The 26,874-nt window shown below is 40.6% G+C and overlaps 1 protein-coding gene across 1 annotated transcript in view; it reads left to right on the top strand.

The window, feature by feature from the left end:
• The window catches only part of LOC108113475 (sarcoplasmic calcium-binding protein, beta chain), a 41,981-nt gene extending 32,803 nt beyond the window's left edge, over window positions 1-9,178 (top strand). Inside the window, exons 4-5 of the mRNA XM_041818043.1 lie at window positions 8,502-8,654; window positions 8,712-9,178. Of these exons, the coding sequence (XP_041673977.1) occupies window positions 8,502-8,654; window positions 8,712-8,828 (270 nt within the window). The 3' untranslated portion in view covers window positions 8,829-9,178. The remainder of the gene's footprint in view (window positions 1-8,501; window positions 8,655-8,711) is intronic.
• The last annotated feature ends 17,696 nt before the right edge of the window (window positions 9,179-26,874 follow it).

Here is a 26,874-nt window from a genome sequence, read left to right as displayed (position 1 = left end):
GTTTTGCATCGAGTAGGATGCCAACTGCATTAATTCTTTCCAGAGCAGAGTATAAGTGGCAACTTTAGGTCTTAGGCGACAGAAGGTCATTGCTTTGCACTTAGAGCCATTAAGATTTAATAAGTTTTCAGAGCACCATTTTTGAAAATTATTAAGGTCAGATTACAGTTTCACCTGGTAGGAGGCATCGGTATATTGCAGACAGAGCTTGACATCGTCTGCATACATAAGTACTAGGGAGTCTTTAACAGCCAAGGGAAGGTCGTTAATAAATAAAGTAAAAAGTAACGGACCAAGGTGGCTTCCCTGAGGGACCTCGGACTGCCAATCCAACCCAGGAGTTCAGTAAGAAAACCGAAAATATCGAGTTTTTCTAAAAGAAGGCCGTGATTCACGGAGTCAAATGCTTTACTGAAGTCAGTGTAAATGACATCCGTCTGAAGTTTATTTTGGAAACCAGTGATCACGAAGCATGTTAGTTCCAAAAGATTGGTAGTGGTAGACCGTTGTTTCATAAGGCCATAGAGATATGACAGATTTACACTGGTGCTGCAAGTGAGGCACAAGAATTTTTTCGAAAAGTTTCGGAATTGCTGATAGTTTAGATATACCTCTGTAATTTTCAGCATCCGATTTTTTCCCCTTCTTGTGCGGGAAACGGGACGTTTCCAGGGAAAGGTTAAATAATTTTAAAAGGGGTTTGGACAGGGTAGCATAGCAGTACCTAAGCACACAACCCGGTACCCCGTCTGGACCTGGCGAAAAGACTGACTTCACATTCTGAAGATCCTTTATAACCCCACATTCCGACAAGGTGGTCCGGGAAATAAAGTTAGACCGGGGGATATCATAAGCGTAAGTCTGCGCGTTTATTAACAAAGGTGAATAGGTAGTTTGAAATAACTGTGCAAAAAGATCGGCAATTTCCTGATCCGTGCTTGCAGAAGATTTTCCAAACGATAGCAAAGACGGAAAGGTTTTACAAAAGGTTAACAAAACTATAGAACTGTTTCGGATCCAGAGCAAACTGATTCTTACATCGAGCTAAATAGTTCTTATAACACTGAGTGTTATGCACGGTAAAGTTAGACCGAGCCACCATATAATGCAAATAACAGTCATTGCTATTAGTTCTTAAGTACTTTTTAAAGAATCTTAATTTGATATTTTTTAGATAAGAAAGGTGCCTTGTATACCAAGGGGGTTTATCCGCCATAGCCGGATACCGCAACGGAACAAAGCGATCAAAAATTAGGTTTAATGTACTATAAAATATATCTAGAGCAGTCGACATATCGGTACATGCGTAAAAATCGGACCAGACAAATTCTGAAATAAAGTTATTAATTTTTTAAAGTCGGCTTTTACGAAAACATCAAATTTTCTTATCAGCGTAATTCTTCTTAGGCTTAGTACATAGCCCCGTATCGATTGTCAGATCTAATGTTGGATGATAAGGATCTTCAGGGTGTGTGAGAGCTGGAGCTCTGTTTATGGATACGGCGTCCGTATCAGAGACAAAGCACAGATCGATCAAACGACCTCAAGAATTCCCTATATGATTAATTTGAGCCAGTGACACGTCTAACATGCCAGCACTAAAGTCGTGATGCGACGTAGGTGTTAAAGCTGTTATGGTTCATGGACCAAGCCAACTGGGGTAGGTTGAAATCTCCCAACACCACAAGCTGATCCATGTTCGATAACATTGAGACGACAGACTGAATGTCTGCTAGGTGCCGCTCATATGTCAAGGAATCGGACTTAGGCGGAATATAAGAGCAAGTGATATATTAATTTAACCAAGACAATGAAATTTTAACTGTGATAAATTCTAAGTCTCCAGTTTGAAGATTTATCACCTCGGAAACGAGATTAGAGTCCACTGAAATTAGGACTTCACCACCATTTCTGGGGGATCGGTCAAGCCTATATATTGTGTACCTACTTGGGAAAACTTCAGAATTAAGAATTTCTGGAGTTGGCCAGGTTTCAGTATACACAATGACCTGGGATGCAAACGAGAAGCTTACCGAGAACAAATTAGAAAGCTTAGAGCGTAAGCCTCTTGTGTTCTGGTACGAAAGAATAATGGATGATGTTAGTTTTTTAGGTTGGCAGGAGCGTTTACTTGTGGAACCTTTACTCCTAAAGGGCGACTTTTTTTCTTCTTTTTATTTTTAAGCTGATGTTCTTGAACGAAAATGTGTTGCGGCCAGAAATTGGTCGAACAGATATCGTCAAAAGCCATCGGAGGAACACGGATCTTGAAAGATGCCACGTTCCTAGCGTAGGAATATTTATATTTAGTAATATTTTCCACTCTAATATCGACTTTAAGTTTTGCTTGAATGTAAGCTAAGATGTCCGATTCGGACGTATCAGGGGAAAACCAGGAAACAAAAATGTGTTTCTTTGAGGAATACCAATCAAGGGCTTTGGCGGGGCGGGTGGTTTACCCACGCCGGTAAACCGGACACTAATTTTCTCTGGTGATTCAAGGGTAAATTCTTTTGGGCTTGTAGATCACGGGAGGGTCCAATTAGCAACATTTTCGGGATCCGAAATATGGGCTGTTACCGGTGTCGTCACGATTGGAGTGGTGGACGGCAGCGGTGACAATAAAGGAGACTGTTGAACATCAGACGGAGGGAGAAGGGAGTAATTTGCATTACTGGCGGTAACCATCGGCGGCAAACGGGACGTTTTTTTGCGCTTGAACTGAGTGTCCAGCGCAGAAAACAAGTCGTTAGCTTTTCGAAAAGCAACCAATACCTGACCGAACCCATTTTAAGTCTGCCGCATAAACGATCTAATTTCCTTTTGGGCCTCACGACATCTGTCACAACAGTAGTGTAAGCCCAAGTCGGAACGACCCAAAGCATCCGGAATGGTGGCTGACTTAAATCCTGCACACTTGGAGTGCGCAATGTTATTACACAGCCAACAGTGGATGCTTATTTGGTCAACCGACACAATTTTATTGCATTTTTTAATGCAGCAGATAATATCAGACATTTTGGCAAATAATGAGTAAAATGTAAACCACTGTGCCAGAAAAATATTATAGGGAAGAAGAAAGGGAGTTTGAGAGAAACAGTCAGGGGCAATAGAGTAAGCGAGAGAATGTTAGAGAGAGAGAGGCGTTAAAAGAGAATACAAGTTGTATAAGAGAGGGAGAGAGTGTGTGTTTTCGAGAGCTACAACCCGGTGGGAGATACAGAAAAGAGATCTACAGATCTTGTGCTGGAGAATCAAGCGATGAAAGTAAAAAGTAAAAAATATGTTAGAATACAGACCACAGTTGTTGATATATGCTTGCAATAAATGCTTTATGCAAACAGACAATAAATGCATGCACGACGCGGAATCGAAATACGGATTTTTCAAGTAGTAAACGTTTGCAAAAAGTAGCAAAAACAAGGTGATTCGGGAATAAATTCAAAGAATTAATCGCTCGAGAACAGGCAAAAGCCAAAAACACAACCGTTCGCTTTGAAAGAGAAGTGAATGCTGGATTTCTTTAGGTCGTTTGCTCGAGCTGTGCTTCCTCTCTGATACGGACGCCGTATCCATATCCAGGGCCCACCTCTCACACACCTTGAAAATCTTTTTCAACCCAGATTAGATCTAGTGATAATACTTATAGAATAATTACGCTGATAAGAAAATTCGATCTTTTCGCACTCCAGTGTAGATCTGTCATATCTGCATGCCAGCATGGCTTTATGAAACAACGGTCTACCACAACCAATCCAATGATTCGGTCAATCCTCAATGAGCTGCTTATGCAAAACAGTTAACGACACCCGAAACACTCAAATCATTTGAAGACATCCAAAACACTCATCCCGAAATATGGGTGTTTCAAACACTCCTTTTTAAGCTGTAATGTTTTTGGGTGTCTGTGCAACAGATTAGTTTGTGCGCACAATCGAAATGATCAGTACAAGGCAACCACCCTTTTTTAGGGTGCCGATCACACTCTCAGTGCTGAATACGCATAAATGATTTGTGTGCACTCATTGTTTGGGTGAACCCTTGCCGTTCTCTGGTGTATATCTTAATTTGCCGTGACTTCACTATTCATGCTACGGTCTTAGAACAAAAGTAATGTTAAATAATATTTTAGCTTGAAACATTTTTTGGATGTTGATATGTAATCACAAAAATTTTACTCGGAGTCAATTTCTTTAACCCTTATTCTTTTTAAGTTGGGTAATATATTAAATATAATCGATAGTTTGTAACTTAGCTACATATAGCGCTCCAACTTTTTATATTTACGTCCGATTAAAGGAAAATTCTGAATAATGTTCTCGGTAGTTCTTTCTCGATAAGACAGAGCGTAGTTAAAATAATGTAATAGTGAAGAAAGCCTTTTTGACCCTAAGATTCTAAATTGATTCTTGATCAGGATTAATAGGCGCTTTGATTAAGTCTGTCCGTCTGCCTTTCCACGTGTCCGACCGACTGTTTGACAGTCTGTCCGCATAGGAATATATGATATAAGACGGATACGCAGCTGAAAAAGAGAAAATTTTGATGAAGCATGCATATTTTAGAGATACGACCGTTCCAGTCTTGTGGTGACCCATCCTAACGTCCATAAATCGCGAATAATTGCGGAAACGAAACGAAATTTTTGGATTTAGAAGAACAGAAGACATCGGTTACTTAGTCGTTTTTTCGGTGTAGTAGACCGTTCATAAACGTAAGAAAATTAGAGAAAATCATTAGTGAATCGGAGATAATCAACAGGGGTCTATGGCAGCTAATCGGCGTCTGTCTTCAATATTTTTTTTTCGCGACTCCCGTTGCTTGATGTGCAAACCACCTCCCGCCCAACCGACCGAGATCGTCTATCGTACGGCTGGGTCACGGGGATAGTACCCAGTGAAAAATGTTAAAACAACGAAATTAAGTGTGTGCCAAGTGGCTTAGTAAAGCAATTTTTAATTGTGTAGGAAAAGTATTGGATGTAATGTGGTAGAGGGCATTGTAACTCGAAGGAGAAGAGTTAGAAGTAATTTTGTAAAGATCATTGTAGTTTGAACATAGTACCCGAAATGGTTCATGAAGGGCAAAGTTCGAGCTGCAATATCCCAAGGATAAGGGAATATAGTTAGTATTAGGGCTTGGCTATCAATATCTCCGCTAATAAGATTGTTAATAGAGACAACGCCAAGCATTGTCCTACTGTTAGCAAGGGTCGGTAAGTTTATTATTAATAGTCTACTTTTATAGGAGGGAAGATGTAAGTTTGCATCTGCCGGTCTTGGTGGACCGCGTACTGGGGGTTCCAAACACAAGATCCATACTCTAAGATCGGACGAACGAGAGAGACAAATAAAGTTTTAGTTACGTAAGAGTCGTTGAATTCTTTCGACCATCTTTTTAAAAAACCTAGATAACCTCTGGCTTTGTTAACCATGGAAAATATGTGGTCGGAAAATGTAAGTTTTGCATCCAATAGGAACATTAAAGCGCCGATAAGCTTAATTCTATCAAGGGTTACACCACAAGGTGTATAAGAGGTTATTAAGGGCTTACAGCGACTGAAAGTCATTACTTTACACTTAGAGTCGTTAAGATTTAGTAAATTTGCAGAGTACCAAAATTTAAAGTTGTTTAAATTGAATACAAAGTTTGCAGAAGATGTCTGCATACATTAATATAAAAGTATTTTTTAAAGCGATTGGAAGGTCATTTATGAATAATATGAAAAATAGCGGACCTAAATGGCTTCCCTGAAGGACACCGGATGAAGCATAAACGCGACCAGATAAGACATCTTTAAATAAAACGCGTTGCGTTCTACTAGTCAGATAACTTGCAACCCACCTAAGAAGATCAAATGGGAATCCAATTAAGTCGAGTTTATGTAAATGAAGTGAGTGATTTAAAGAGTCGAATGCTTTACTAAAGTCAGTGTAGATGACATCTGTCTGAAGACTTTTTCGGAATCCAGTGATGACATAAGAAGTTAATTCGACTAAGTTTGTTGTTGTAGACACTGGTGTTGCAAATGGGTCACAATAATTTTCTCAAAGAGTTAAGGAATTGCTGATAATTTAGAGATACTAAGCATACAGCCGGGAATGCCGTCGGGGCCTGGGGAAAAGGTCGGCCCAACACTCTGAAGATCCTGAAAAATACCAGTCTTAGACAGAAAAGGTCGTATGACGAGGTTCGACTGCGGAACACCGTAGACATAAGGCTGCATAGGGGTTGTTGAAGGTGAATATGTGGTTTGAAAAAACTTGGCGAACTTGGGGATGATAAAGATTTTCAGGGCGTGTAAGTGGTGGAACCCTAGATATAGATACGGTGTCCGAATCTGAGATAAAACATAGATCAAGTAACCGACCTAAAGAGTTTTTAACATGGTTAATTTGTTCAAGGGTTATGTCTAACATACCTGCAATAAAATCGTGATGTAAAGAGGATCTTAAGGCAGATGGGTAGGACTTGGGAGGTATGTAAGTAATAAATTAAAACCTACTAGGAAGCGAAAGTTTAACACAAATGAATTCGATATCACCGAATTGAAGATTAATCTTTTCGGATACGAGTTTAGAGTCTACAGAAGTCAACACTCCACCCCGGATCCGAGTGATCGATCAACATACCTACTCGGAAAAATTTCAGAGCTAAGATCTTTCGAAACTAGCCATGTTTCGGTAAAAACAATTATTTGGATGCAAAAGAAAGATTCTCAGAAAACAAAGTAGAAAGTTTAGTACGAACCCCCTTGTGTTCTGATAGGAAAGAAGGAGAGAAGATGTTAGTTGCTCAGTGGCTTTTGTTTGAGGGAGTTTTACCGCCACAGGTCGATTAATTTTCATTTATGACCCGTTGGATGTTCTTGGACGAAAATTTGATCCGGTCAGAACTTGGTTGAGCACATTTTGTCAAATTCGACCGAGGGGACGCGTATCTTAAAAAATGATACTTTCTTATTATAATGATATTTAAATAGACCGTTCGGCAATACGTTTGCCTCAGACGTATCATCGGAAAGCCGGGAAACGAAAATATGTTTCTCATATGGGATTACCTTTAGGGGCTTTGGTATAGCAGGTTCTAATCCTGCACTGCCAGTGCACGCCGGTAGTCCGGGCACGAAATTCCCCTGCAGTGTGTCGGGGGGGTTGATGTTAATGGAAATTGGCTCTATAGAAGCCAGTAAGCTTGAAGCAGACAGACTATCTTAACGAATTCATAGCAGAAAATTCGGATGCCGACTTTTTCGTACTCACCGGGGGGTGTTCCAAAAAGCTGCGGCGACACTTCAGTGTTCTGAAGGTAAGCAGTGGGAGAGAGAAGGGAACTAGAGATCTGCGGCACACATGAGTTTGATTTTTTAAGCTTTGGAGACTCATTTAACAATTGGACATTATTAAATTGGGTGTCCAGCGCCGTGAGCAAATCGCTTGCTTTACGAAAAGCGATCCTATTTTCCTTTGAGTTCCCCGACAACTTTCACAGTAGTAATGTAAGCCGGAATCGCCTCGGGCCAAAACGTCCGATACGGTGGCAAGAAGATTGGCACATTTGGCATGAACCACATTATCGCAATGCCAACACAAAACGCTCGGCTGGTTTGTTGTGATTATTTTATTACCATATTTTATATAGCAAACGATTTCAGACATATTAGGAGGAAATTATTATTTTGAAACACTATTTAATCGAACAAAGCCCACTATGGGAGAACAGAAAAGAAGAGAGAGCTAAGGGAATAGAATAAAAACAAGATAAGTTTTAGATATGCACACAATAAGAAGGGAGAGGAGCGGAGGGAATAAATTAAAAACAAGATAAGGTATAGATAAGCACACGAGAGAAGCACGAGCGGGAGAAGAACCGTTTAATTGCGAAAGACTACAAATAAGAGAATGTAAAAACAATTTAAGTAATTTGAGAGTATAAACAAAACACAAATGCTACACAGCTTAGTTCACTGCGCGGAAGGCAAACTGATGAATTGTATATTAAAACAAATCTAATTAAATTAATATTCACAAATAATCAAGCTAAGATAATCGAGAGAAGAAAAATACGTCCGTTCGCTTCGAAGTGAAAAGTGATAGTGATAGTTTGTTGCATTATTTTATTTGACAAGAAACTCAAAATTTTGGCAGACTTTACGAACATAAATCTTTTGATTTGTTTATTAGTGTAAATTTTTTTTGGGAAAAGACCTATGGTCAACCGATAATTTAGGTTAATTATAAAAATAAACATCAAAAAAAGATTACTAAAATAATTCGACAGTCACAAAGTCAGTCAAATCGCTAAATCGCTAGCAATCCGTTGACTCAACGAAGTTATCAAAATAAATACAAACTGCTATAGGAACTATGCAACCTGGAAAATAATTGACTCCACTTGCAAAATATACTTTCATTGTTTCCTTATATAAAAACATATATCACTGACAGGAAATATATGCGAAAAAACGTGATGTCCTTTTATAAATGTTTTCTAATTTCTAGGCTATGAGAGCATTTATTGAATCAAACTTCAAGTTGCTTGACATAGACAGCGATGGAATAGTTGGAGTAAAAGAATACCGTTATAACTGTATCACTAGGGTAGCCATCGATGATGTCACACCAATTGATAAAGCCTTCGAAACATTGTTAAACGTAAGTCATTATGAAGATTTAAATGAAAAAATCAAATAAAGAATATATTTTTTCCAGGATGAAGATAGGAAACGTGGAGGTCTTTCATTAGATCGCTATAAAGAACTCTATGGTCAATTTTTAGGAAATACTGCTGATAACCATCCAGCTGTAAACCTTTTTGGACCTTTATAAATTACATATTACATTTAATTGTCTTCGCTGTTGTTCAACTACTATTTTTTAAGTTTTATTTGTAATTACTATGACTTTAAACTTACGACCATATAGAAATAACTCATTCATAACATTTTCTGTAGAATCGTCAGATGACCAGAACCTTACTTTTAATGTTTTATAATTAGTTAAGTACAATTGCTCTCAGAAATTTTAAATACGTTATAATATTAACTTGCTTTTCTTTACAGGCTCATAAGTTATAAGCCTCTCTCTCAGCGCCTACTAGATTACGTACTAATGTTGGGTTTAATAAAAGATACATTAAAACATTTTAACGAAATCAATAAAAAAAATTTGTTAAACAATTTTACTCTTTTGTTTAAGTTATTGAAGGAAAAAGTTTGCAGTTGACAATAACCTCAAAAACTTGACTAAATGTTATATATGAAATATAAAGATCGATAAGAATTCTTTGCGGAGTAATTACGTATTCCCCGCCGTTGTTTCCCGTATTTGGCCTTCCTAATCATTCATCATAATAAACTTGTCTTTATATATGTATTATAAAGATCAGTTTGAATTTTTTGCGGAATAATTATGTATTCCTCGCCGTCGTTTCCCGTATTTGGTCTTCCTATTCATTAATCATATGAGTCAAGCCCATTAAAAAAATTTGGTAGGGCGCAATATACAGACAGTGGTCGGAGGTATTTTTTTCGCGCGATTCCCGTTGCTTGACGGGAAGTCTATGGATAAAGACGACACCAAGCATCGTTTTACGATAAGCAAGGCATGGTAAATTAATTAGTAAGAGTCTACTTTTATAAGAAAGTTTATATCCCAGTTTAGGCCACGCAGAGCACATATTAAAAAGTTTTTTGGATGGATTCAATAAGAAACTGGTGATGGGGTTCACCACTGGGGGTCTCAGATATATATAACCAAAGAAATGAAAAGTGTTTTGGTAACATAGGTTAATTGCGTTGACAAAAAACTAGTTTTGTAACAAGTAAGATGACAGGACCTTAAACTGCATTAATTCACCATGCAGGGTATAAGTGGCTGCCTGAGGTTTTAGCCGACAAAAAGTCATTGCTTTGCACTTAGAGGCATTAAGATTTATTGAGTATATTGCAGACAGAGTTTGATATCATCTGCATACATGAGTGATAGGGAGTCGTTAAGAACCAAAGGAAGGTCATTAATGAATAAAGTAAAAAGTAACGGATCAAGAAGGCTCCCCTGAGGGACCCTGGAAGAAGGGTAGACTAAGGCAGTCACTGAATTTTTAAAAAGATCTCGTTGCGTTCTATCAGTGAGGTAACTGCGAATCAAACGCAGGAGATCCGTAGGAAAACCGATAAGATCGATTTCTAAAAGAAGGCTGTGAATTACGGAGTCAAATGCTATACTGAAGTCAGTGTATATGACATCCGTCTGAAATTTATTTTGGAAACCAGTGATTACGAAGGATTTTAGTTCCTAAAGATTGGTTGTGGTAGAGTGTTTTCTGTTAAATCAATGCTGGCATGAAGATATGACAAATCTATATTGGTGTTACAAGTGAGTAACAAGCATTTTTTTGATATGTTTCGGAATTGCTTATAGTTTAGATATACCTCTGGTTTTTTTGAGGATACCATAAGCGTAAGTCTGTGCGGTAGTTAACAAAGGTGAGTAGTTTTGCAAAAAATCAGCAAAAAGATCGGCAATGTCCTGATCTGTACTTGCAACAGATTTTCCAAATGATAGCAAAGACGGAAAGGTTTTAGATTCACCCTAATTGCATGGCCCTAATATGCACGGCAAAGTTAGAACGATCCACCATATAATGCAAATAACTGTCATTGCTAAAAGTTCTTAAGTATTTTTTAAAGAGTCTTAACTTGATATTATTAGGTTAGAAAGGTTCCTTGTACACCAAGGGGGCTTATCTGCCATAGCCGGATACCGCATCGGATGAAAGGGATCAAAAATTAGGTTAATTGTTCTATAAATTATATCTAAAGTAGTTAACATATCGGTACATACGTAAAAATCGGAGCAGTCAAATTATGAAATACAATTATTATTTTTTTTTTAAATCCGCTTTTCGAAAGCATCGAATTTTTAGCATAATTGTTCTTAGGCTTAGTACGTAGTCCCATTTCGAACACAAGATCTAATGTGGGATGATAAGCATTTTCAGGGTGTGTGAGAGGTGGATGGGTATGGATATGGATACGGCGTCTGTATCAGAGAGAAAAGACAGATCGAACAAACGACCTAAAGAATTCCCAAATTTAATACTTATACAAGAGGAAATGCTAAAGCCGAGTGCCACGATTATAAGATACCAATTACTATTTTACACAATTTTAAAATATATATTTTGCTAGTGGAAATTCCCCAAGCGTCACCTATTGTCGGAGAAAGCATTTTGAGTCACTGATAGTGACGTCACTGCTCATTTGAGGCCTTTAACCTAAATTTCTTCATAAATTATGTTCCGATTTGAAAAATCTTTGGAAATCGATAGATATTGACAAAAATATGTTATACATGGTCAAACGAAGAAAAACACTATAATATAATGCGCGCCACAGTTTCCACGGTTTGTGGGCGTAAAAGTGGGCATCGCTGGATAAAAATTAGAGGGCATGTTGCAGTGGCATCTTTTAAAAACTTATTCTTAGGAACAACTTTCTAGCCTTTATAGTTCCCGAGAATTTCTCATTTTTGGTGTTTCGGGTTTTGTTGGCATTAGAGTGGGCGTGGCTTGATCGAAAAAAAACATTTCGCATAAGGGGCATTATAAAAACCCACATGCTTAATCCGAACTTTTTTATCTTTATAGTTATCGATATATCAGGTTTTCTTGAAAAAGCGAAAACCGTCTTTTGAGCTTGGTGGGCGTATGGGAGGGTGGTCGGATAGTCGTGCCACTATAAGATGCGCTGGAATCCATATATTATACATACTCAATTTCAACTTTTTAGATCTAATAGTTCCTGAGATTTCAGCTATTTTAGTTTTTCGTGATTTATGGGCGTTAGAGTGGGCGTGGAAGAATGCTGAAATAAACTTGCGGTGTCTAGGGACCTCATGCTTAATCTAAGCTTTCATACAGACAGCCGGACAGATGAACATGGCTCAATTGACTTTGCTTTTGATCCTGATCAAGAATATATATACTTTATAGGGTCGGAAACGCTTCCTTCTATCCGTTGGATACTATTCAACGAATATAGTATACCCTTTTATTCTACGAGTAACGCGTATAAATATACAAATAAATACTTGTGGAAACTTTACTCTCAAAGGGCGGATATTTATACCCGTGCCAGAAAAATATATGGAAATAGAAATAGGGAGTTAGGTGCGAGACAGAGAGAGTGTTAGCGAGAGCTACAAGGCGGTATAAGAGAGTACAATTGAAGAAAAACAGTGTAAGTGACGGAGAAAGATTGTGTTTTCGAGAGCTATAAGCCGGTGGGAGCTGTTGTGTTAGAGAGGCAAGCAGTATAAGTTCCGTTACTAATAGCACAATTTACAAGTAGCACAATTCTTGTAATTCGTTTGCAATAAATGTTTTATGTCAACGAATAACAATAATGCAATGCGCGGAATCGAATACAGTTTAAAATTTGAAGTCTATTAAGTTATCAGAGCAAAAACGTTGTGTTCGGGATAAAATACAAAGATTATAAATCGCCCGAGAATACGCAAAAGCTAAAATACGACCGTTTGCTTTAAAAGAGAAGGGATCTAAGTGACTTAGGCCAGACTGTATCAGCGTAAACCAAGAAACTCTCTGAATTCACCATTTGATTCTTTAATAGACCAGCGCAGGATCACTCCGATATTCCGTTCCGTCCGAAGTTCCACGAAAGCACCATTTTTATTGGGGCTGGTATTTTGCCTTCCTTACTTCTGAATGGTTCAAGAAACATCATTTGTGGGTCTTTACTCGGTCTAGAGGCCAGTTTTCGGTTTCCTGGTTTTACGTCGCAGTAATAAAATGTAAATTGGCCAGTTAGTTGGCTGGCTTAATGTAGGTTGATCTTCATTCTACTGCTGTCTGGTAATGGGTCGAAGCGGGCAAGCGAGGTCGTAGATGACCTCTTGGCCTCCTCCCGTTGTCGAAAGAGAAGTGAAGTGTTTTCGTTGAAATCATTTTTTTCTAGAACGCATTATTTTTCTGTTCAATTATAATATGTCACTTTCTCATAATAAATTAAGGACCATCGGCCGCACCGAACTCATATTTTAGGTAATAACCTAGATTTTCTTTATGTGTTATAATTTTATCGATTTTTTCTCTAAAAAACAGAGGTATATTGGGCGGAAACTTTTTACACTAGATAAAATGTTCTCGTTAAAAGGCATGCAACAGGTTGAACGAAGCGTTCCCTATAAAGTCTGGTGAACTTGATATTCTAAACCACACATAGCTGAGAAAAGGCTGTGCGGTTAACAAGTTATGAAAGCTTTAATTTTTCTTTTTAAAACGTCTGCATATATTTATACCCTATACTCGTAGAGTAAAAAGGTATACTAAATTCGTTGAAAAGTATGTAACAGATAGAAGGAAGCGCTTCCGACCCTATAAAGTATATATATTCTTGCTCAGGAACAATAGCGAAGTCGATTGAGCCATGTCCGTCTGTCCGTCCGTCCGTCCGTATGAACGCTGAGATCTCAGGAACTATTGCAGATACAAGGTTGAGATAAAGCAGGTCCCTGGACAGCGCAAATTTATTTCAGCATCCTGCCACGCCCACTCTAACGCCCACAAATTGTGAAAAACTAAAATCGCTAAAATCTCGAGAACTATTAGAGCTAGAAAGTTGAAATTCAGTATGTATAAACTTTGGATGCCAGCGCCTCTTTTAGTGCTACTATTATCTGGTCACACCCACCCATACGCCCACCAAGCTCAAAAGACGGTTTTCGCATTTTCAAGAAAACCTGATATCACGGTAACTATAAGTGATAGAAAGTTCGGATTAAACATGTAGATTCTTATGATGTCCCAAATGCGAATTGTTTTTTTCCCATATAGCCACGCCTACCCTAACGCCTACAAACTCCGAAAAACCAAAAATGCAAAAATCTGGGGAACTAAAGAGCTAGAAAGTTAGGCTTAAGAATACATATTTTCGGTTTGCCACTGCAACTTCTTACGAGTTTTTATCCGGCCACGCCCACTCTAACACCTACAAACCGCGGAACAATGTGGTGAATATAATAATAATATGAATGCCTTCGTTTGACGTTTTATAATATATTTCTGTTTATATCTATCGATTTTTCAAATCGGAATATTATTTCGCTACTTATTAAGAAATTTAGGTTATAAGGCCTCACATGGGCAGTGACATCACTATCAGTTACTCGACATGCTTTCTCCGACAATAGGTGGCGCCTTGTGAATTTCCACTAGCAAACTGAATATTTTAAAATTGTGTAAAACAGTAACGGGTATCTTATAGTCGCGGCACTCGACTATAGCGTTTCCTCTTGTTTATTTATTTAAATATGACGGGAGCTAAAAGTCATTAAAACATGTTGCGATGCTTTTAAAGTGCTTAAATTTCCTGTAAATTCTTAATTGAATTACAACCAGACATTAGATCATCAACTTTAAACATACAAATGTAAGCCTTTATTTTATCCTCAGGACTGTCTCTCAAAAGAATATAATACATATAGTTCTTAATAGGTGAAAGCAGAGAAGCTTATGAAAGAGTTTTGTCTGAATGTAGAGCCGTCTAGAAGTCTGGCACGACACGAAGATATGTGCTGCGGCAGTGAAGCATTTGTATGCTATACAAATGTTATATGGGGCAAAAGAAATTGATAATTTTCGTGCGATAGCTGAGTATAGATCGTATAAATAAGAGCTTTTAGGCTGACTTTTATTTCTGGCAGCACTGGTTGGTAAAGACATTTAAACGTCATCTGTCAAAGTGAGAAGTATTCAGTATAATCTGCCCTTTCAGCATGGAAATTGTTAAAATTTATTATCAAAATTTTTGCTCTGTGAAACTTTTTTTTCAGCGATGAGGTTTACTTCTGGTAAATATATTTTCTATTTGTGGGACTTTGTTTATATTTTACTGCACGAACCGCCAACTTCTCCTGAAAAGGTCTATATAATAACGTGTAATTACGGATGATTTTTTAAGTCAGTTAAAACACTTAAAATTTCAAAATAGAGTACAAAGTTTTATTGGAATCTATGGATGGGCAACATTGACAACATTTACGTTTTAAAAATAAATAAAAAATGATATTGTGGCACTTTATTTATATTTCACGGCACGCCAACTTTTCCTGAAAAGGTTCGAATAATAACGTCTAATTATGGATGATTTTTTAAGTCAATTAAAAAACTCGAAATTTCATAATAGAATAAATTTTTTTTATTGGAATCTATGAATTGGCCTTTGCCATTTACGTTTTAAAAATATTGTTGGGCCAAGCAGCCAACGACGGAATAAAATTTGGAAATTGAATTGCCGCGTTTTATTTATTCTACACCAATTTAAAAATCTGAGGTCCATGCGAAAATTCTAGTTGTGCGCCACTTTTTCGAGCATTTCTGAGAGTATTCCACGAATCAGGCGTGTTATGTTATCCTGTAAGCTTTAAACTTGTTTGGCTTGTCTACATACCCTGCTGAAAAATTGTTACTTTGAAAGATGACGTTTTGATGACATTACCATCCAGTGCTGCCAAAAAGAAAAACGTAATTTTTAAAATTCACCCCTTACTTAAATTTGCAACATGGTTTCTTGCCTCTCCAGACAAGTAATGCCTGTAGGGTACAGGCACCAATTATAACAAGAATGCGATTATAAGGGTTCTAGGTCCACTCCATCCTTACAACTGGATCGGCCCCCGATGCCTTAAAAGCTGTAAAACCGCCCCCAAATTATGTTTGGGAACACAACAGCTCTGATCATATTATTTGCAAGCTCAAGCAGCAGATTGGGCCCAACCACTTAAACATCAAATGACTTAAAAAGGAAACATACAAGAAACTGCAGGACAATAATAAAGAAAATTTCCGCTCTGTAACGAAGCTCCTAGATAATGCGTGCGTAAGAGAGCAAAGAGATTCAAGTAATTATTAAAGGAATAGAGCCATCCGTCCCGGTAGCTGACATTGCGGAAAGGCTAAAGGAACAGAGCGCATTCAAACTTGTCATGAACGTGGTTAACAGGGGAAAAATCGCACAGCCACTATTTAAGATCGAAATAGCGTCCGAGTGCCCCAAGAAAAATTCAGTTCATCAAACTTCAGTATCTTCTCCAGCCTAGAATTACCGTGGAGACGCCTTTTAAAAGAAATAGTCCTACAATAGGAATCATACAGTTCCTAAATACCCACTGTAACGTTGTGTCCCCTTGTATTCAGACTAATAGAGGGACATTGTAAGAGGGGTTCCCGGGCAATGCAAAAACACAAACAGATAAACTCACATATTAATATACGATCAAATGAAAATGTTTCATGTAGTACAATGTACAAAAGTATATAAACGGCGTAAAAGACGTCCCGCGTTAGATTCGCGACGTGGGTTTTCTCTCGCTTACCGAAGTCGACTGCCTTTTCCCTCTTCCCGCTTTCGTTTCCACTATCCCGCGCAGCGTCCCAAAGTGTGAGAGCGATCAGCTGATCGCTCCCAGCTTACAGCGCCCTGGGACAAGCAGTAAACTTAACATGCCGCCCGCCAATTGTAGACCTAGCATGAGAAACCTTCGCTTGTCCGGTCCATCCTGGTTGTGGGGTAGAATATCTGGTATGGTAAAGTAAACAATAAGTGTGCGCAAGAAACAAGTTAATTATTAAAAAGGGACAAGTGACGGCGCTTAAGAACGGATTGACAGAGTTTCGACACCATATGCTTCAACCGGCCTTGCTTGGTTAAGCGTAACAACCCGAATCAACGTATCCGTCCCCGGGTGTAGCTCGACCACGCGCCCCAGTAGCCATTGCGACGGCTGAAATCGGTCGTCCTTGATGATGACGAGGTCGTCAAGCTAGAGTCCTTCAGCCTCTCGGCACCTCTTGGGCCTCTGCTGTACATGTGCTAGCCAGTCCCGACTCCAAGCCTTCCAGAAATGAAGTACCATTGATTGCTGTATCAGGAACTGCTCCGCGAAGGACTTAGATTGAGGGCGACACTCAGGAGGAGCATGCAGCGCGTCATCAATCAAGAAATGAGCACCTCTAGGTCGTCTGCGTCCGTTGTGAGAATGGCGTAGCCGGCCTCTCACACGCAGGATGCCTTCCGACAAGATCAGCGACAAGCTCAAAAGCTTACTTCGCGCAGGTATGCGTTTACTGTCCCGTACTGCACTGTTCCCGTTGCATGAAGCTCACTATAGCCCCTAATGCAGAGTCGAGCTCTTCAATGGTTAGGGGCCCGATGAGCCTCTACCCTTTGCCGACAGCATTGTGCCTGAACCGCAACGCAAAGGCTTTGACGTACGTGACGGCTGAAAGTAGAAAATCTGCCAACGAACGACGGAAGCGGGACTACGTGGTGAACGCGTACTTTGGCCGCCAGTCACTCGGACTGCGTGTAAGCCACTCCGGGCCTCGCCACCACAAGCCAAAGCCCTTCAATTCAATCGGAGAAAGCCCTCTTGCCTCGATTTCGCGGGCGAAGAATGATCCATCTTCTAGATATCCGCTGCAAAAACGAAACGATATTTCCGCCAATTTAGTATAACAAGTGACATGTCGTTCTGAAGGGCTGGTCCAGTCCACAACACGTCGTTTAGAGATCTTCCGTTGCTAGTCGTTGCGGAGGCGTCGAATACGATTCTTTGCTTAAGGGACTGCGGCTCCTTCTTAAACACCGCATGATGCGGCAGCACGCAGGAAGCCATATGCCTACCTGTAGAAATACGCATCAGCAAACTGCTTTCACTGCCCACCGCCAGCGCTATCTGCCTGAGGGCAAAGTATTCCTTGATCTCCTTGCTATATTTGCTCCACCGCTCCGGACTGCTGGACAGACGCCGTTACAACTGCAAGAACCTATTCAGCGCCATCTGATACGATCTTCCCAGAACCATAGTTGGATCCATGTATGTTTTGAAGGGCAATGGAACCACGTACCGGCCATTCGATCACCGAATATGTGTCTTCTGAAAGAAGGCTTCGCACCAGAGGTCCCCCTCCGATGTGAGAGAACGGTCCGGAACGGCCTCCACACCCAAGGTGAGTGTTCTGAGCTATAGGCTCGCCGGGCAGCCCGATCCTGGTGTCCGGCAACATGATTTGCGCCAACAGGTCCCAAGATGAGGTCGACTCGCTTCGATCGTGAGAAGTTCGGATCAGCCAGCGGGAGCCCTCGTATATGTTCCCAACGCTGAGGCATGAAGCTGCGACACGGAAGACAGGAAGTAACCGAATTGAGGACATACGCGAAATCAACGTCTACTGAAAAGTCAGGGTTAACATTATTACGGATTTCAAAATTGACAGTATACTTGCGCCGCCGACCGCCCCCAAGACCCATCCCAAAAATAGATGTTCGGGTGCCAGATCGCTTCAGATGCAAGGACTGTACCACGTGCTCCGAGACAATGGTTGCATCCGATCCTTGGTCGACCAGGGCATTTATGACAGCGTGCAGTCCGTTGACCGGGTTCCGTACGGTGAAACATTTTTCGAAGACGGATCCGATGACGTTGCTGAATAGCATCCGTAAGATGCGCTGAGGTTCTGGTCTGTCGTTGGCTGCCTGCGCTGTTGAGATACGCTATCCCTTACCGCAGTTGCACTAGGAGTCGGCGCCACATGATGCGGCGGCACCCCGCTCGGCGACTGGCTACGAGCCAAAACAGGAAAATGCAACAATGTGTGATTACGCTGCCCACAAACTTGACAGCCTTTACTTAGTCAATTGAAGCATAATTTAGCCCTGCTTACTATGTCCTTCCTCTGGTAGCAGTCTAAGGCCAAAAACGTTGAGCAACGCCGCAGGATATGGTCGCCGCCGCAGTGGTAACAGGCGCCGCTAGGACACCTAGCGTGCACTGTGCACTCGCACTCGTTTGGTAGGGTCTGAAGATCCTGGACCAGCAACGGAGTCGAACGACGAGCTTCGGTTCTCAATCGCATCCATTACAACCAGCCGATCGTTCAAAAATGACTCCAACTCTCTGTAGGATGGAACTGTGGAACAACTTCCTTGATGGTGCTCCAAAGCATTGTGGGTCTCCTTAGGTAGCCTCGATGCTACGTAGTGTGCCACCCAATGCTGCGCCAAGGCTTGAACGCGGCGGAATGCAGCCAGACAAACGTTGACCGTGCTTAACATCGACCGTATTAACTCTGTGTTGTCCTTCTGTAGCCTAGGTAACGCGTAGATGGCATTCATGTGGTGGGCGAAAACGAGGCGAGGATTGTTGTACCTCTTGACCATCAATCCCCAAGCCACTGAAAAGTTCCCTTACGTGAGCTGCATCTGACGGATGTCATTATCGCGGTCCCTCGGCAGTGACTCCTTGAGAAAGTGCAACTTCTGCACACTACTCAGATTGGCGTTGTTGTGAATTAGGCTCGTGAAGGCATCATAATAGCCTGTCCAATCGACACACGCGCCGGAGAACTTTGGAACCGACATCTGGGGCATGTTCAGCCGCACTTCCGCATCGGCACCCCCAGTCACTGACGGCGGAGGAGCACAAGCCTCTGGTCCAAGTTTGTCCAACTCCTCCGCGAAAGCGCAATAGGCATCCATGTACCGCTCCTCGAACTCCGACTGGAAATCCTTCGTGGCATAGGCCGACACAGAAAATCCTTCCAGGTTCACGATAACTGAATCCGTCTCCTTTAATGCGCTTCGTAACTCCTCAACTTGTTCCAGCCGTTTCTTCAGGTAAATCCTCGTTTTCCTCGATTGCGAATCCTTTTTAAAATTTTTCAACAGGGATTTCACGGACTGAAATCGATTCGCCTGCAAGTGAACCAGCTGCTCCAAAGTAGGAGTACCCGATTCCGCTTTCATGTTGACCAATTTTGTGAAACCGAACTTCGCGCGCAACTCACCACCCCAAATAATAATTTAATAGACAAACTCAATAAATTTTATTTCTCACACAACTTGTCTACTTACTCAGTTATGTATACCAGAACCCACCCTAAAGACGACGCGAAGATCAACGACCGTCTCCAAAGTTCAAGAAACTGTCGTCTTGCGCCTATGTATCGCAGCTCTCCTCTTCCGTAATTCGCAGAGCCGCCGGCCTGTAGTCTAAGTGCAGCTGTGATTCTGTTATGCCCAAAAGAAGCGAAGAAAACGTCCGGAAAGGTCCAGAAACTTCCGTAGCTGCGTCTATGTATCGCCGTTTTCTTTCTTCTTCACTTTTCGCGGTATGCAGAGCCGACTTGCAAACTTAGCGCAGTTGCGATTGCAGAGTTCCCCTCATGGGCCACCATGTATAATTGGGGACAATTGTATTTAATTAGCAAAGGGTCATTGTAAGGGAGGTCCCAGGCAACGCAAAACACAAAAGACAAATTCACAAAAATTCACGTTTATTAATATATGATATGTGCAAATAGCGTCCCGCGTAGGATGCAACTTGCGCGTTCTCTCACTTGCCGAAGACGACTGCCTTTTTCCCTCATCCCGCTTTCGTTCTCCCACGCATCGTCCCAAAACGCGAGAGCGGTCAGCTGTTGCTCTCCGCTCCCCGCTCCAAGCTTCCTGCACACTGGGACAAGCAGCAAACTTAACACATATACTATTATATTTTGGACGCCACAGTTTTCCGCCGTTCGTGGGAAATATGATTCATTTATGAAGATGAAACCACCAGCTAACCAATTGAATTTTTAAGCTCGTTGGATGTACATGACTTACTACCGCAGAAAATACGGGTAAATGTTGCTTCCATAGTCATCACCAGACTGTGCAAAAGTACGCCTTTGGTGGCTAGAAAATTGGTGAATAATCTTATTTACGCGACGAACTAAACGGAAAATTTAAAGGTGACAAAGTTCTCCGATTTGCCGTTTGAATTCAATAGATTTTAATTTGCGATCAGATTTGCATTTGCCATGACCAATCAATAAATCACAAGGCTATTCCTTGAATGTTTGTGGATTGAATCTAGAATATTCATGTTTTTCCCATGTTCAATTATATGGGGCATGTTCACGAGTCGGTAGACCATCTGCGTTGTTTGTTTTTGCGCATGATAAGAAAACAAACCAGATGTTTGGTCATTCCGTTCGTTCAGTGTAAAGAGGGGGAGCGGGGTCCTATAAAGCTTTTTCGCTCAGCCGAATTCGGCCGCCGCTCTCCTCTCATGTTGTGTCTTCTGTCTGTAGCATAAGATAATGTTAGTCAAATAAATTAGTTCAAATCGAAACTCCTTTTCGTACGCACGCACCGTGCTTCTCGTTATCGCAAAGTCAACTTCGAAATCGTAATTAAAATAAACCCTGCACTTCGCAAAATAAACTTTAATTAAAACTATTATTAATTTTTACAAGAAGAATCGCTATAGTCGAGTAACGCGACTTAAAGATACCCTTTACTGTTTTATACTATTTTAAAATATTCATTTTGCCAGTGGAAATAGTGACGTCACTGTCCATGTGAGGCCTTATAATCCGGATGAGGGGCAGGCCCAGTCCACAGCACGCCGTTTAAGGATATTCCGTTGCTAGTCCTTACGGAGGCGTCGAATACGATTCTTTGTTTAACCAACTGCGGTCCTTCTTAAAGGCCGCATGATGCGGCAGTACGCAGGAAGCCAGATCCCTATCCATAGAAGTACGCATCAGTGAACTGCTTTCACTGCCCACCGTCGACGCTATTTGCGTGAGGGCAAAGTACTCCTCGATCTCCTCGACATATTTTCTCCACCGCTCCGGACTGCTCCAGAGTCCCAACTCCAAGAACCTATTAAGCGCCATCTTATGCGATTTGTCCAGAACCATAGTTGGATCAATGTAAGTTTTGAAGGGCAACCGTACCACGTAACGGCCATACGATCGACGCATGTGTCTTCTGAAAAAATGACTCGCACCAGAGGCCCCCTCCGATGTTAAGGAACGGTCCGGAACGCCAGCGGGATCCCTCTTATATGGTCCCAACGCTGAGGCATGAAGCTGCGACCCGGAAGACAGGAAGTAACCGAATTAAGGACATACGCGGAATCAACATCTACTGAAATGTCAGGGTTAACATTACTATGGATTTCAAAATTGACAGTAATTGACAAACGCCTTCAAGACCCATTCCAAAAATAGATGCTCGGGTGCTAGATCGCTTCAGATGCAAGGACTGTACCACGTGCTCCGAGACAATGGTTGCCTCCGCTCCTTGACCGACCAGTGCTGCGATTCCCCGTCCAAGGCTTGAACGCGGCGGAATGCAGCCAGACAGACATTGACCGTGCTTAACACGGCAACGCGTAGATGGCATTCATGTGGTGGGCGAAAACAAGGCGAGGATTGTTGTACCTCTTCACCATCAATCGCTAAGCCACCGAATAGTTCCCTTCCGTGAGCTGCATCTGATGGATGTCATTATCGCGGTCCCTCGGCAGCGACTCCTTGAGAAAGTGCAACTTCTCCACACTACCCAGATTGGCGTTGTTGTGGATTAGGCTCGTGAAGGAATCATATTAGCCTGGCCAATCGACACAGGCGCCGATGAACTGACATCTGGGCTATGTTCAGCCACACTTCCGCATCGACGCCCCCAAACATTGGTGGCGGAGGCGCACGAGCCTCTGGTCCAAGCTTGTCCAAATCCTCCGCGAAAGCGCAACTCCGACTGGAGCCGGCACAAGAATCCAGCCCAAAAAAGCGAAGAAATTGTCCAGAAAGGTCCAGAAACTTCCGTAGCTGCGTCTATGTATCGCTATATTGACATGATGATCCTACCGGAAACATACCTAAGCATGTAGTTTCCAATGATGACCCCAATAAGTATTATTTTTTCTAGTTCTAGTTGCTTACCAAATGGCCGTCGATACAACGTGCCGAAATGGTGGATCCTTAAGTCACTGACGATAGGGCGTCAATGATATCTGGTAGCAAATAGTACATAAACTATGTGCTTGGTGATGTCGCATTTGTGCAGGTGGGTCGATAATCGCACGATGAGGATCTGAAGACACGGCGACAGCTTCTGATGGTTGCGATGATGAATGAGAAACGGTTTTCGAATACTCTAAGACTGAGTCTGACAAAGAAACAAAGAGTCTGATAAAGAAACAAAGAAAGAATAATTTGCAAGCGGGAAGTCAAATAGCCCGTAAGTTGCAGTATGAAGTGCCCTATACATGAGTTTTGATGTATCAGCTAGTTTCGTTGAGTCAGCGGATTGCTGACGCATTGACTGATTGTCGTTCTGACTGTCTGACAGCTGAGGTAGTTAAGCGACTTTTTTTTTGATATTCATTTTCTTGTTTGCTTTTATTAATGCTGCAATACCAAAGTTTGTAACTTGATGCGCCTTAACATTCTTCCGCCTCTTAAAAAGTTGTTCAACCATCGTTGACATTGAATTGGAAGTTCCGTGGACTAGAGTGGATGGGTTGAAGCGTTGTCTTCCCTTACGTCTTCTTTCCTGAATTTCCAAATGAAATATACTTTCCACGCTATGGACAGATTACTAACAGCATATGCAGCAATTTAAAGACGGTGCAATGTATAAGCACTGTATAGGGGTTGCTGACCAATCCATTTTAGGGTTTGTTCAGAGTTCCCTAGTTCCTTGTAGGTTGTATCAATCTCTTGGCTATCTGGTCGTGAAGTGGCCGTTGATGTTAGTTTTTCATAGTGACTTATGTTTTCAAAACGACTTAAAGTGCAGTAAAGCTCGTTAGAAATCGTTCCAAATGTTTTAAAGTTAATATCGGCATTTCATGCAGTACATCCAGGACACAAAGATATCAAAACAGACCCTTCAATATGTAAGGTAGATGATTTTCCGCTGCCATTGCACTCTATAGGCAGGGCTTGCTGACCAATCCATTTTAGGGTTTGTTCGGTATTCCCAAGTTCCTTGTAGGTTGTATCAATCTCTTGGCTATCTGGTCGTGAAGTGGCCGTTGATGTTAGTTTTTCATAGTGACTTATGTTTTCAAAACGAATAAAAGTAGAATAAAGCTCGTTAGAAATCGTTCCAATTGGCTTAAAGTTAATATCGGCATTTCATGCAGTACATCCAGGACACAAAGATAGCAAACCAGACCCTTCAATATGTAAGGAAGATGATTTTCCGCTGCCATTGATTGAAGTCCGATTAGATGTCGAGTTGCAAAAATTCATCTGTTTGGCTGATGGATTTTCGTCCAAACCATGTCAGAGTTTGTTTCCTTGACCTCGCAATCCGTTGATGAATTGTTTTTAAACAATTAAAACTGGGACCAGTTTTCTGCGAGGTATTTCATTTGTTGATCGAATCAGATGTGTGAAGCGTACTATTATGCACTGTCGAAATTCCTTTTCAATTAGTCCCTCAAATTGATGTTTGTGGGCGTTAACCACTAAATTGTTATTCCTTAGCTTGCACCAAGTCCTATATATATTATATATTTCTTTTGACGTTGCTAATTTTAATGGCAATGTTACTCGAACAATGTTTGGGAGATGCCAAAGTTCGGCTAACTGTGCGGTGACGAATATCAACTAAAAGTTTCGCTACATCCATTTGGATTCGGCGAAGCCTTGTACTTAATAACGTTAGCTGAGCTGTCAATACCATATAAGCTTGTGCAAGGTGTTCGCCTTGATACCTTTCTTGATCCTTTTGGAGAACCACTATATGTTTCTAAAAGGTGTTAAAACGCGCATCGGTGGTTGGCTCTTGATTATATTGGTTGAATACAAAATTTATGTTTGGTTCTTAAAATGTTATATCAAAAAATCTTCGTTTGTTTTCACTTGGTTTATAGTTTTTAACATTCCCATCAAAGGGCGACCGAGTACATGTTGAAAATCTGTCAAGATTGATCGGCACGCTTCCTCGTTCTTAAGCTGTGGGCACATTTTGGTTAGTTGACGAATTTCGGTGACCAGGATCCGTATGTTATTATGGTATGGAGCTAGTTTATAATATATATGTATATAAAGTCCATTTTGATACCACCATTCTTGAGATTCTCGTAGAATATTCCAGGGTACTTTTCAAATCTAGCGTTTGCGGTCCGCGCCAGGGCTAATAGAAATACCAACGAAAATTTGTAAAGAAATCAAAAATTTGATAGCTCAAACTACGTGCGTGTGCGTGCATGCGCACACTAGGTGTGCGTGTGTAAGAGAGTATCATCAAAACAGTAAATTTATAACTATGGATATGTTGGTCTCCCAAATGACGAATTTGAGAGAGTTCTGGATCAGTCGAGCATTATACTTTCTTGTGACCAGAACACCTTCTTGTGATCAAGAAGCGAATAACAAGACGTGCCCTCAAATACCACGTGCCAATGTGTACTTCAGCCGACGACAAAACACTGGGACCATAAGCACACAGTGGTTTACAAAAATTAAATGTAAGTTGTCTGATTAACGACCATATATATGTACAACAATCTCTGTTTTGGCACCGTGATCGTTTTCACTTATGAATTTTATTGTATTTTATTGTGAAATATATAAACACAAGCATACTTTAAAAATTAATGAATTAATTAAACATGCACAAATTACACATGCATTTATATAATAATAATAAATAAATATATAAAACAAAATATAAAAATATAAAATCATACACAGTGATACTATTCCCTTTGGAAAATATCAAGTAAAAATGTGCGTGTTTGTGTTACGCCGCTTGTGTAATTCTTTCTGCGGCGAATTGGTTGTCACCGAAAGCCGTTGACACGCCAGAGTGGCAGAGCGACACTTGATACCACATTGGCTTGTAATACAAGTTTTTAGTGTGTCGCTAAATCAGTGAAGTGCCCACAGATATATTGACGTGAAAGATTTGGATGCGTTTGTTTAAGCACTGGCTATTTACATTGTCGATTGGCGGCGGAAAGTCATGGACAGGGTCAAAGATGCACTGAACTTGAAGGAAATGACCAGATAAAAGCAAACAGTTAGAAAGAGACTCGAGTGATTCTTGTGTGTTTTGTCTACTTATGTTAATTCCGCATTATTTTTTTTGGTTACTTCTGACTATTCCTTTATTCGTTTAGGGTGCATGTACGAACGGCAAGCGTTGCAAGAAATTGAATGAGCACAAACACAAAATAATAAAGACATTTCGTATGAGCGAGAGCAAATATCCCGCGTTCCTCCCGTTTCTCGCTTCTCATCTTCGTCAGACCTTTTTAGCCAGATTGTCACCCGCTGTTGTTTCAATCTTCTCCTTCGTCTTTCTTAAGCATCCCCACATATACAAAAAATAAAAAAAATAATGAGAAAAGAAAACACCACAAAGAAAAGAGTAAAACGATCCACAAAGAACTTAACCACTGTTGTTGTCACATGTTCACTTATCTTTAAAATACTGTTGATGATAAAAAACAACAAAGGTGGAAAGAAACACAACCAACACTATACAAAGAAGAAAGGAAAAGAGCAAACATATTCAGGCTTTGTTTTACTTTGAAAAGAAAACATACGTAATTTACTGTATATTATATATACCAACACATTTGAAAATAGAACCCCGGTAAGGGAAATATATATATATATGAATTCTTTTTGCATTCTAAATGAGTACTAGTGTCGGGAGCAGTCATCTAGCTAATATAAGGATTATAATTTGTTCAGCATCACTATATGCTGAATTATCTTTTTTATCTATAAAACAAGCCGAAATAAGCGCTCGCGAGTAACCGATCGCTCGGCTCGCCCCATTACATTCGTTCTTTATCGCTGTAGAAACGCATTTGCAGCGCTGCGCAAATAAAACATAGAAAACAACCCTTTCGGACTTTTCTTTCGCACCGTTCAAGGCACCGCATTTTTTCGTGCAATTATAAATTGTAAAATAAATAAATTATTGCCCCCCGCAAAACAACACATGTTTCTAAATAGAGGCACCTTGTGTCAGCTGTACTTCTTAAACGTCAA

The sequence above is a fragment of the Drosophila eugracilis genome, unplaced genomic scaffold, assembly GCF_018153835.1.
Source record: "Drosophila eugracilis isolate 14026-0451.02 unplaced genomic scaffold, ASM1815383v1 contig_2112, whole genome shotgun sequence".
In the NCBI taxonomy this organism is placed as follows: domain Eukaryota; kingdom Metazoa; phylum Arthropoda; class Insecta; order Diptera; family Drosophilidae; genus Drosophila; species Drosophila eugracilis.
The sequence above is the reverse complement of the archived record's forward strand: the minus strand, read 5'-3'. Positions and strand labels throughout refer to the sequence as shown.